The 13,591-nt window shown below is 38.5% G+C and overlaps 1 protein-coding gene and 1 long non-coding RNA gene across 2 annotated transcripts in view; one reads left to right on the forward strand and one right to left on the reverse strand.

Annotated features, from left to right (window-relative positions):
• The window catches only part of sh2d3ca (SH2 domain containing 3Ca), a 49,777-nt gene extending 49,398 nt beyond the window's left edge, over positions 1 to 379 (reverse strand). Inside the window, exon 1 of the mRNA XM_018670516.2 lies at positions 172 to 379. Coding sequence (XP_018526032.1) covers positions 172 to 190 — 19 coding nt within the window. The 5' untranslated portion in view covers positions 191 to 379. The remainder of the gene's footprint in view (positions 1 to 171) is intronic.
• On the forward strand, positions 156 to 10,338 carry LOC127142803 (uncharacterized). Its single transcript, XR_007813867.1, has 3 exons — positions 156 to 291; positions 8,501 to 8,584; positions 8,715 to 10,338. It is a non-coding gene; the product is annotated as an uncharacterized LOC127142803 (long non-coding RNA).
• The last annotated feature ends 3,253 nt before the right edge of the window (positions 10,339 to 13,591 follow it).

Raw genomic sequence — 13,591 nt, forward strand, 5'->3', positions numbered from 1 at the left:
GTTGCAAGTTGATTCTTGCATGTCATCATTATCACCAATACATTGCAAAACTGACATGGCACCATTTTGACCTGTCAACACCAGTTAACTTAACTTCTTACTGAATGAGTAGACACATGAACAGAGTGCAGCTGTTCTACATGGATTCACAGAAACACACACAGTACTCACTCAGTTTCCGCATGCTCATGGTGTGGCTGCAGTGTGGCTAAAAGATCAGCTTCAGGTTGGGTGATAAATGGATCATCTGTGTGGGGATGCAGTCGAACAGAGGAGGGAGAGCCAGACAGGGTGAGTAACTTCTCGCTGAGGAGGAGCACAGTGGGTATGAACCACAGTTTCTCTCTGCGGGTGAAATACTGCACACAGTTTTGCATGTGTGCAAAAGAGACCAAAAAAAAAAAAAAAAACTGAGAGAGATGAGCAGCAGTGACAACGGCAGGGCAGGCCATGATACTTCCTGTGTAGGGCTGTGGGGACCAATGGTGAGAGGAAATGAAAAGACGAAATGAGATGACAAGGGTTGACAGGCTGAGATAAAAATGAGAATACATGAAATGTGTGAGGTTGCCTGCTGGCCAGGAATTAGTGTTGATAGAATAGAAATAGTGGTGATAGGCAATGGGAGGGGTGTAATGTGTTTACAAGAGAAGCGGTGATTGGTGGCTTTTGCCCCACTGAAATAAAAAGCTGGTTGTAAACTCATCTAGTGGTAATAATAACTATCACCTTTGATTGTCTACTTCAAGTTAGAAGTCCTTCCCTCAGTACAGTTTATATACATAGTAAATGTTTGTTCATTCTTATGATGTTGACACTTCTGCATGATTAAAATAACTACAAGATACACCCAACTGTTACGAATATTCATGTTGTAATTAGAATAGGTTGTTGTTTGCATGAAAGTCTGAAGTTTCATGGGGCCAATTCAGACTGTATACTGATGCCTATTTTAAATTTTCTTGTTCATTTTACTTCAGGCAGCAACGATAAGTATGTTATTTCTTTTTCCACAGGATGTAGATATACCAGTTTCAGCTATTTGGGTGAACATCTTGGATTTCTTATGTAAGAGTGGTGGGTGGGAGCTGATGTGTCATTTGGCGGTATCAAGTGGAAAGTAGCCAATCAGTTGTGTTTAATTAAATTAGGCTCCAAATACCTCCAGAGAGCACAGAATATCTAAGAATCATCCATCTTTTAAATGTCTTAAAAAGCTTGCAAATGTATTATTTAGATTCAGAGGATGTTATTTAAAATTCTAAAGGAAGTCACAAAGTTCCAAAGATACCAAATATTTCAGGCTGAAGTTTGGATATATGCAGGCAAAATGGTGTGAATGACAAATAATTTTTTTATGAATTTGATGGAATATTACAGCTAAGACATGAAGTTTGGGGTTTAATATACTGATACAGATGGTTCAGATGCTGTTCAGATACAGAGATGTGATGCTGTCAGATAGTGTGGAACTGGGTGAAAAGGGAGTTCCTTTTTTTTGTGGCATATCAGTAAAATGATAGCATCTGCAGTTTGTTTCCCTAATCATGTCATGTGAATAATGACAAGTTCAAAGTGAAGGCAGAAGGGTGTGACTTTATGAACCAGAGACCAGGGTTAACATTCTGTCCTCTGTTAGTCAGTGTTGGTTTCTTTCAAACATGACCACAGTCTTTTTGCTGCCCACACTTAACCGAATCTTAACCATATAGGTGGCAGATCAGATAACATTGTCGTGTGGTACAGACTGACAAGTGACCTGTTTGGTTGTTCAGGTATTACTGTGTATAAGTTCCAGGACAGCCTCAATAACATCACTTAGTATTTAGAGAGAGATGTTCACAGGAGACACCTGGTCAAACCTCACAATCATGCACAGTTTTACATTCTTTGAAAACATTCATAGTTTAGTAAATTTCAATGTGATTTCTTGTTTCAAATGTCAGCATCAGGCAACAACAGTTAAGATGCTACACCCAAATGAGTAACAGTTGCTCTACATATATGTATGTATTAGTCTACTGTACTGTATGCCTGTCTATGTAGTGTTTGACACTAGCCATATGCTGCCTGGGTTTTCACTTCCTGTTGACTTTTGGGTGTGCGGCTTCTGCAAAGACGCTTTTCGTCTTCCTGTCAATATGTAGTTTTGAAACTGTGAACTGTAAAGGCACAGAGCAAAGTAAAATACACAAAAAAGCAAAATGAAACCTCAAAACATCTGGACGCCAACAGCCACCTTTATTAAAGACAATAACAGGAGCTGAAACAGGAAACAGTAGCATTTTAACATAATTGTCATCCAGCAACAAGGGTTTGTTGTTTATTTTCTTCTATTTTCCACACAAATATCCTCAGATGATAATATTTCCAACACTTTATTGTGTTGACAAAACTGAAACTCACTCCCAAAGTGACAAAAGGCTGTTTGAATGCACACATGCATCCTCAGCCAAAAACCTTACAGGGTACTCCTGTAGTCTCCATGTAAACCGGCTCAGTGAACTTTTCAGCATCCCAGAAGAACCGCTGTGGACACTTCACATAATTATTAGTCAACTGTCTACAGCCACATTTCAATCTTCCCCCAGATGATCTTCACCAAAGCTCACTGTAGATAGATGCATGCTTGCTCGACAAAATTGCTGATAAATTAGCCTTGCACTTTTCCAATTAGGAATCATTAAGACTACTTTCATAGCAACTCATGAAGAAGGCCATGGTCTGCTGCCTAATTACTGGCCTAATGATTCGTTTGATCTCATCACCCATCATACATACACACTATATGTGATCATTCTTGTACAGTAAGAAAGTGGGATTTTTACTGCAGTGTATTTTTGTGACATATTAGGCAGCTAGTCCCAATATGTAATATCATTTCCCAAAGAGCTCTGGTCCCTTTTGTACAGCTGGCAGAACATTACTGCTGATCACTGCTGTGTAATCTGCCAGTATGGAAATATATTAAGTAAAGTGAGAAATAATGTGTGATATATTGTGGTAAACACATACGCTCACACATGCACACACCCTGAGGTAATGTGCTTGACTTTCATTTTGCACTTTGTGTACCCACCTGGAATGAATGTATGTATGTGTGTGTGTGTGTGTGTGTGTGTGTGTGTGTGTGTGTGTGTGTGTGTGCGTGTGTGTGTGGGTGCCTGTGTGTGTGTGTGTGTGTGACTCTTGCTTTAATTCCACCTCGATGAAAAACAAGCCTTCAATAATTCAGCTCTCTCCCTCTCCTCGTATGATGACAAATATCAGCCACTTTGACCCAAGGCCACACTGATACACTCCACCCTGTAAAAGAGACACACAAAACTGAAACCTTATGTACACAAAAACAAAAAGGCTGCCGTCACAACTGAAATCCCTCCCCACTTTTGTTCTTTTTATCTTATTTTACTTTATTTATTCAACCACATATATGAGAGAACTGTTACCTAATTGTTTCTCTACCTACTTAAGGAAGCCTATGCACAACTGTGTTCTGCAGGAACACAATATAAAAGCTTACTGGGCAAATTCAGTGTACTAGCACTCAATAGATTAGAGTAACAAATGTTGGTATTGCTTGTTTGTTTGTTTTGTGTAGGTATTTATGAGTGTAATATTGCTGATTGCTGCAAGGAATAAAGAACCTAATAGGTAGGTAATATGTATCCATCAGAAGAACATGGTCATAATTTGAAATCTGTCCCAGAAATATAAACACATACGATTTTATGACTATTCTTTCTTGCCCCTGTTATATTTCCAAAACTGTCAGCTTTAACTTTTGGTGAGATGTTGTTAGTATTGTATTTGCTTAGATAATTTGTTTTATAGCAAGAAGCTTTGCAATTATCTTTTGTATTACTTTACCCAGTCAAGGCTGCCGTGATTTAAAACAGATTTGCGGAACACTGCTCCAGTGTACTGTGACACCTAGCACTTTGAATGAATTACCCACAGCTGTTTCTCCTTGAATTTGAATTTTAAACCTGTATTTGGATGTTGTATGTGCTGTACATTACTGTGCAGTGCAGTGTGTCATGTTACAAAATCATCCATCCTGACAGAATATCTGAATTAGTATCTACTGTATTTGTTAGAAAATAACTGGATGATCAATGACATCTGCGCTCACTTAAATTTACTGTGGACACTGTAAAAGCTGTGGCCAGTTCAGAGAGCACAAAGTAAAGAGATTATTAACAAAATGTACTTTAAGTATCAAAAGTAAAAGTACTAATTATATGGCTTTTCAAGTTAAACTTTTACAAGTTAGATTATTACTGACTGCTGATTGCATATAGAAGAAAATGAGTAACATTTCAAATGCAATACCTAGTCGGGGTTGAGCTAAATTTTAATTACGTTATATACTGTTGGATTGTTTTTCTATCCTATTCAATAAACTACAGTAATCATCTAGTTTGTAGGAAAAAAAAGATGAAAAACAGTAACAAAAATACAGCAGAGGAAGTAAAGAGAAGGTTGTGCCCGAAGAATAAAAGTCACAGCTGCTTTATAGCTGAACAGTGCATATATATATATTTTTTGTCCTTGTGTTGTTCTCAGAAACTGGAGGTCATGAAACACCAAGAGTTTTTTTCCCCTATGTTCCCTCCCTTCAGGTCAAATCTCCCCAACAGTTTATCTTTGTTTATTTTAAGCTCTCTGCTTATGTTCTGTGGGCATGCAACCTTGTCCCTATACTATATATCGCTCCCCCTTTGTGTCACAACATCTCCTTTCCCTTTTAAAGCATCCCATCTGTCACTTATTATTGTGTACTGTCCAATAAAAGAGAAATGCTGAAAAAAAAACAATAATCGTAAAAATGGAGTGACAGTGAGAGAGGAAAAGGTCAAAATGAAAGCGTTTCAAATTGTGTTGTCATCAGGTTTTGGCACTTTGTATCGATGCAGCCTCTGTTTGTCACAACATGAGGGAGGCTGAGAGCTGAATTATTGAAGCCTTGTTTGTCATCAAGTTGAAATTAAAGCAGCACGCACTTGCAGCACAGGCACACACACTCACCCTGGCATACACCTATACGTACTTTGCTGTTCTTGTGAGGACCTTGACTTGATGTTGTGAAATGGCTGATCAAGAGTGGCATTTTGTCCACCAATGAGATTTATTATCTTTTAAGTGAAAAACTTTGGATTATTTTGGTCTATTTTTATGTTATTGTTACATATATTTGTCTTCATATTTATTTCATTAATATTATGAGGATGATCCAGTGTATTTGCAATGTACCATTGTTAATCTAAATACAGTTAAGTATTAAAAATATGTTGTTACATGTTTTAGACTGTGGGGGGCGCCAAAGACAATTGAATTTCACTTGAGAGAGACACCAGCTGCCTTTGTTGAACCAGCAGAGACCAATTACAAAAACTACAACACATAAAACACATTCAATTAAAGTGTAATTTAAAACAAGTGTATAAATGTAGCTACTGGCATCATTTCTCATCCCTGTAACAAAAGACATCTAATATATGAAGATATAAGACTGTAAGATACTTCGTAGTTTATGGGATCAAACAAGCCATTAAGCCATTAATTAGGCAAAAGGAAAATAGTTGGTAATATGTGATAATATATAGAACTGTGCAGAGTCAATTTATCAGTAATACTGTGGATGAGGCTTAAAGTAATCAGTCGCTAAGTACACACGGGGTAAAATGAACCAAGTGTGACTGTGGGTTTGCGGTTTGGGTGTCATCCAGACAGAGGTTAACGGAAGACATGTGAATGACTGAATGACTGGCATGTTTCTGTACAGGCAGGGACACTGGGGATGTCTCTGCAATGCTCAGATGTTCGCTGAGTGAGTTTGCACTGAATTAGTTTGGAAAAATACAAGAAGAACCTGAGAAAACCCCATCTTACAGGAAATGTGCCAGTTTTGATTTCTGCCAGCTTGTGCCTCCTTGTATACCAGGATTAGGAGAGCCAGCACTCTGAATGCAGTAGTTTATTAAACCATGGACACTGGACTGTGCGATGTTTTTGTAAGGCACATGATGAAATCACAAGTATGTAATTGGCATTTGCTGACCCAGATTGCCTTGACTTCTGCCCAGGGCAATCACAGATTAAAAGTGAAAAATCTTTTATAACAGATTAATAATTAGCTTTATGAGGGCAGTAATGAGATAATAAAGCTATTTAACAGTGCATCTGCTACACTCCTGCACAGTCACAGCAGGAAAGACAGCCCTCCAAGAATGTGGCTTTCCCAGACTGATGGATGCATGGATGTTGTTGTTTTTTTGTTTTTTTTTACCAAGTTAAAATTATAGGCTCAACAAAAAGATGGAAGGAAGGAGCCTGTGGTACTATATCTTCTGTGATCCTGTCATACAAGATAATCAGAATGTAATGTTAATGACTAATAGTGAGATTTAAAGAGGTATTTAAATGATAAGAGTGCACAACGGTATGGACAGACAAATGAACACGCACAATTACCCAACAATCTGCTGTTGGTCCGCTGCTATCAGTTTCTGTGTCATCTCCTTTGTGGTTTGGGAGGGATGTCAAGAGGCCAGCTTAGTAATAAGGAATACAGGTGTGTGTATAAGTGTGTGTGTGTCCAGCTCTGTAATGAGTCTACCAGCCCAGCCAGCTGAAGGTGACTCATCTGCACCAGGTGTTGCTCTCATAGTAACAATCTTTTCTGTTGGTGTGAATCATGAGGAAGAAACAATGACTCCTCAATGAAAACTGTTTTTTTCCTGTATTTTTATTCTTTGATTATTGTCTGCATAGTGCATCATCAGGGATAGTTTGTGTGTGTGTGTGTGTGTGTGTGTGTGTGTGTGTGTGTGTGTGTGTGTGTGTGTTGCAATTACTGTAACAGCTCAACAGTTCATCGGAGCAGTCGGGGATTAAATACTTAAGACCACTTCACTGAGGGTTGTTGAAGGATGGAGGAGTTCTTCTATTTTACCTCCCTGTCTAATCTTCTTGGCATCCCCAGGATTCAGTCCACTGGCATCCATCTCCTATACTTGCACCTAAAATTATTACACTACACTACTACACACAAGACAACAGTCATTAGAGGCCGAGTGCTTATGAAACTTACTAATGAAACAGAAGCAACACTACTACAACTGCATAACACTGAGTTTATAATAGAGAAGACAATGGAGACGCTTTGGTGCTTTTTCCATCATGTAATGTCAGCTTCCAACCACTAGAGGACTGCAAATTACTGAGATCGTAGAGGAGATCAATGCAAATGTGTGTGCTTGATTTGAATGGAACCTCTCAAGTTCTATTTGTGTGCTGTTGAGCCAGTATACATGTATGACTACAGCTGAAGATGGAGCTGCATTACGTGTACAGTAGTGTTTTGGTCCTGATTATGAAACATATAAAATAAACTATAGATTGTGAGTCATGAGGTGAATCATCAGCGCTACAGAGCATTCATAATGTCAACTCTGTTTACACCATAGCATTACCTTTTGGTCAGTACTTGAAATTTTGCAAATTGATACAAAAATACATGGTTTGGGAATAACCAGCAACAGCAGTAATGGTTAGAGTAAGTTTTAGCCAGTGGATAGTTAAACTGTTGAGACTGATTTTCTGTGAGGAGTAAATCTCAGGAGGGCTGGTCGAGTACGATAATAATTCTCAGACAGACTCTCTTGAGCTTCAAAGGGATCTTGGTGATCACTGAAATTGGTCTCCCAGAGGAAAAGTTTAAAAAAAACAGATGGTACTCTGACTGAGCAAAACCAAACGCAGGTCCTGTCCCTTTCCCTTGTCTGATGATGCTGCAATGAGGGAAGATTATCAAATCACTCAAAACATTCAAGGAGAAAAGAATAATCTGGATCAAATTCTGGGCACAAAGTCGCACTTATGTGCTTCATTGCGACTTAAATCCTCTGCTTCATCAGCCGATACAAAACAACAACAGCAACTAAAAGACAAATGTGTATGAATTTGACCCAAAACACAGTGATGTTTACTAAAGCAGAGACTGACCAGAGCTGAATCCTCACATGCACTGCTTTCTTTCTTACTCATCATGGGCTTCGAGGACAGGGGTGATCAGCACCATGGACAGTGATCCAGAGAGAAAAAATATGTTGAAAATGTAGTGGGGAAAAACCTTAAAATAGATGGCCTATTAAATGGCATTCTTACTTTGCAAAGTGATATTTCTGTTGAAACAGGCCAGAGGAGTCAGTTCTATGCATGAATGAATAGGCTATTGGATCGGCATCATGGGATCTTTTAACAGCAAACTAAAGGGTGAACATAGAATCAGAAAATATCAACATGTTTTACTCCAAATCTTATTGTTAAAAAACAGCACTGGTTATTATAGCAGATGAAATCACCTGACAATCAGTGTGGGAGTTACACTACGTTCCAGCTCTTTGTTTTGAAGTGGTGCGGGTACCCTTATATTAAAATCATGGATTCTTCTACCATAAGGCATTGTTTCAGGAAGTCTTACAATTGTTTCTAGAAACTGGTGCGGGGATAGTGTGAGAGACATGATGACACTGAATCCAAAGCTACGTGTATGTCTGCAGTGCTGTGCAGCTTCTGGGTAAGAACAGTCTTCATTCAGTTATACAAAGAAATTCTGACACAGCTACTTTAAATACAGGAAACAAAACAACTCTTTGACTGCCTTTATCACTGTGTACTGTCACTATATTTCTGATTCTGTTTTTTAGGACCAGGAGCACTCCTGACGAGATCCAGACAGAATCATCACACACAGAGCTTCCCAACTCCTCATCATTCAGCTCTCAGAGGAATATAACAGATCAGCTCTCATGTATACACACCTCTGCACATAATGTAGGGGGAGGGTAGTAAAGACAAAGGGATGCATAGAGGCCATGAGTCTTCATTCAGAGCACTGTGCAGGTACCATTAGATAGAAGTGTAATCAGGCCTAACAACAAAGACATGATACTCTCACCCCAGCAGTGGTCATGCTGCAATTTGAGCTGAACAAGAGCACTTACCAAGGTTTAAAGAAGCAAATATATATATTATAAAACATCCCAGTGAAGTAATCCCTTTCATTACTTATGACCCACTGCTTCTGATAGCTTACTTCCTGCTCTATAAGGAAATATTTATAACATACTGCCCTAAAAGCAACCCACAGGTCCCAGATAGCCATGATTAAGTAAAAACTGAATTGCTTTGGACACAAAATATTCATTGTCGGTATAAAATCAAAACACTTCCTGTTTTCCTTTCTTCCTCTCCCTGTTGCACACAAAAACACACTCGCCGTGCCAGCTTAATCTTTCCTTATTCTCTCAGCATCCACTCAGCTGGCACAGACCATGACCCAGTCAACATGCAACAGTCGTACTGAACTTCAAACAGGAGGACGTATGGAGGAATATCACAAAGAGAGGAAAATGGGAGTGGAAAGGGAGAGGCAGAGAGTGTGTGTGCGTGTGTGTAAAGACAGAAACCAAGAAACACAAAGAGAGAGAGAGAGAGAGAGAGAGAGAGAGAAAGAGACAGAGAAAGGGAGAGAGAGCAAAATTGAAAAACAAAGAGAGGAAGACAGCAGATGGTGTCAGGGATCATTGTGAGTGTGACGCCTGCCAAATCAAAACACAGCTTGACAATATTTTTTCACTTATCACTTATTTCTTATCTCATTCTGTGGTACTTTTACCATTACCATTCCAGTATCTATCTATCTATCTATCTATCTATCTATCTATCTATCTATCTATCTATCTATCTATCTATCTATCTATAAACAAAGATTTGAACATCTGCAGTTCTACGACAACCGGGCAACTCCATCTGCAGAGAAACACCATGTGATATGGTAAAAAGCTCTGGAACAGCTGCCAATGGTCCGTGTCGTCAGATAGTTTTCTCACTTTAAGACTAAGACTTCAACCCTGTGTTTTGCACCTTGCTCCTTTTATATAAATAAAATCAATTTTCAGGTTGTCGCATGAGCTGTAATCACACCAGCGGTTCAACTTGCTGGAAAGGATAACGTTCTCTCTGTTTTGAAATTCATGAAATATGTCAGGAGCTAACCATGCACATTTGCATAATTCTGCATTGTAACTCTTGTATGTAACAACACAGAAGGAATGCTTTTGAGCAAATCCTTTCTCATCTTCTTCAGGATTTATTTATCTGTTTTATTTATTTTGTGCTCCAGATTTTCAGAATCATTTATTATGGCATCTCTAACATACTCCATTTGTCTAATAGTGATTATTAAGCTTGTATCCTGCACTATGACCCAATTTCTACAAGCAGATCATAAATGTTTCATCTGCTCTGCCATAAAGCTACTCCATCATATTGTTATTTTGTTGATGCGCTTCACTTCATCATGCTTCACTGTACATTGGTTTTACACAAAACTCTCTTTCTAATTTCTCCATTTTTTTCTTTGTCTCTCCATCAATTGCAGCTTCTGGAGATAAACCAGGGTCACTCTCTGTCCTTTGATCTCCTCTGTCTGTTTCATGGTTTACACACACACACACACACACACACATACACACATAAACATACACACACATGGACGGATGCGCAGATGCACATATAAAATCACATTGTTCAACCTTGAGTGTCCTTCTCTGCAGCTGACTGAGGGGGTGAGACAGAGAGAGCGAGATTGAAGGGGAGATGGGGGGAGGTGCAAAGTCATCAATTATTTATGGCTGAAATCTAATAAGAGGCAGGAGTTTAGATGGGCAGCCGTACATATTGACAGATAGACAGAGTACCATTTGCTGCAACATCACAGCATCATTATGAAGCCCAACTATGAATATGAACACACTGTGTGGAGCATTTTTTCCCCAACTGGATTTTAATCAGATTGCCGTAATTACATTATATGATGCATTACTCTGTTTCTCCATATGAATGTGTGTGTCTAAAAAAAGCATTGCTCTATCTGTCACTCTTTCCTTCTTATTACTGTGAAATCGTATTTGCAGTTCCTTCCTGTTTAACACATTCTATATCTATCTTCATTGTCTTGTCTTGATCTGCTCTCCCTCCATTTAACTCTTACTATTACTATTACTGTAAATGTTTGGTGTTGACTGCAGTTGAAGCTTGTGTGTTGTCCTGCTGCAGAAAAGTACAGAAGGTTGACGCTGTTGTCTTCTGTGGGCCTATATTTAAAGCTTAATCAGAAGTGACTGTAAGACTGGGAGGCCATGCACACAAATTCATAAACACCTACCTGGGCACTGAAGTGCACAACACATGGGCAAAAACTGTCTCTGAGAAAAACAGAGATCCTTTCTGTTTGTTTGTTAAATATTCTACTGCCCATATTTGCATACTCATTTGATTTGTGGGGTAATTTGAGAAGCTTTCCAGCCCCTCATTAAGAGTATTTCTATGTCTACTCATGTGTAAATGCGCTGACAGCTCAAGTGGCGTTCATACAAAGCAAACTAAATGAATCCTCTTTCTCTCAAGCACCAATAAATAGTCCTGTAATTGGCTCTTCAAAAGACAATTTTCTCTGTTCTATTGTCCTGTTTCTGTGATTAGCCCTTCTATCTCAATTGTAACAGGGTTTAGCTCTGTGATATGACAGAAATTTCTGAGTATAAGCAATTAATGGTTCTATTTTTTTTTTTTTTTTTCAAGATTTTAAACCTCAACCAGTCAGCCTCAGGAGAAAAGAGCAGCCGTATTTTACCAGAATTCAAATATCTTCCCCAGAAAATGTTGTAAACATATATTTAGCAGAGTCATTTCAAATAATTTTTGTGTTACAGTTGTTTTACTCCATGTAGGAATGTTAATAAAGTGATGAGCAATAACTGGTCCAGTGAGCTATAACTCACATCCCAAAATGACATGATGATGTACATTAGTTGCAATCCGCAACCACTGAGATGAGCTCAAATTTTAAACATAATATTTTCTACACTTACTTACTTAAAGTGTGTATAGTCAATATTTTTACAGCAACAATGCCCCACGTATATATGTAAAGAAATGTGATGAAGGCACAAGGAATTATCACTCACCAAAATGATGACAGACAAAAATGAGCAACTAGTTACATAAATATGAAATGAGCAATGATGTTAGTGATGAGGTGACAGTATGTCAGTTTACAGCTTGTTACTGTCACATCCAAATGCCCAGAAATATCTGTTAATGCAGGTTTAAAGAAATATGTAACAATTTTTAGAGAACCTATTGGGTTGTCCATGTTTTCACTTTTTTTGAGTCCTCTTGTGAGTGTACTTTGTGTCAGTTCACCAAAATCACAAGAAAAAAATCTTTTCACTTACCCCTAGTGTTATACTGCACAGCCATGCAAATATGTTTGACTTTATTTGCTGAGGTTTTGAGATCAGCTGCAAAGACCTCTGCCTGAACCAAAACATAACTGAGTTGAATGCATTTTTGTACATATTGAGGGTAGTCCACAGACTGAAGACTTTTTATGTTTGAAAGAAAATTGCCTTTTTATTTTTTTTTTGGTAAAACCAAAGTCTGTGGGTTATCCTGAGTCATCATCAGAAAATTAATTCTACAAAAACATATTGCTGCAAGTTTTTCAAATGTTTTTTATGCCTTGAGCATTACAAATAAAATTAGATTCACCTTGGGCAGGCAACATAAGTCTGAGCAGTGAATGGCAAAGAGCCTGGGTGAGCTGTCATGTCCATTGCTCCTTCGTGACTTCTGACAATCACAAGGTGACTCACGAGAAAATACATCAATCTCATCATCACCTACCCCCTCAGTATTGATGCAATCATTGCAAACAACATCAAAGAAGGTTCAATGACTCTTCAGGTCAAACTCTGAAAGAGTTTGGTTAAGACCAGATAAAAACTTTTTCAGTTAGAGAGTGGAAGTAAGTCCAGGGTGTACGTGTTCCACTAAGAAAAAGACAACTAATAGCACTAATGATGTTGTAAGTGGAAATTATTTCACAACCATGACTTAAAAGATAGACACAAGCATTGGCTCCAATACTAAGCTAATGTATGACTTAGTTCACTCTAAGGCACTTTAAAAGTGATCATATTGGTACTGCAGCTGCTCTGAAGTCTTCAATAACCTTCAGTCTTATGGAAATCACAGCAGGACATGGGAGAGGAATAAGCTGACAGTGCTGTTTAGCTACTCTGTTCCTCACAGAGGTTCAGAGGCACAAAGACTGGACAGGGTCTGAGTCAGACTGAGAGAGTTTGGGAATTGCCGGCTCTTTTTAGTGTACGTGAATGTACTCACATCACAGTGAAGCAGGGAGTCTTGCATCACTATCTGACAAAAGCCCTCACATCATCACTTGTCTTTTTGTCTGTCTGTCAATTTTTCAGTTAGCTAACTGAGGATGGGTGTTATCTCAATACAGCAGACATTGAAAGATTTTGGTAATACTCTGAACAGTTTAAATATTTTCCACACTTTTCCTCACCAACCAACACCCACACCTATACACCTCCCAAAGGGCATTGTTTCTAGACCCCTTCACCATAAAAAATCTATAGTAAAAACTATATCTGTAAAATATTTTGTTATGGAGGTGGTGGAGGAAGGTTAAAAGAATATTATAAGAATA

Source organism: Lates calcarifer, linkage group LG9, assembly GCF_001640805.2.
Source record: "Lates calcarifer isolate ASB-BC8 linkage group LG9, TLL_Latcal_v3, whole genome shotgun sequence".
Classification (NCBI taxonomy): Eukaryota; Metazoa; Chordata; class Actinopteri; family Centropomidae; genus Lates; species Lates calcarifer.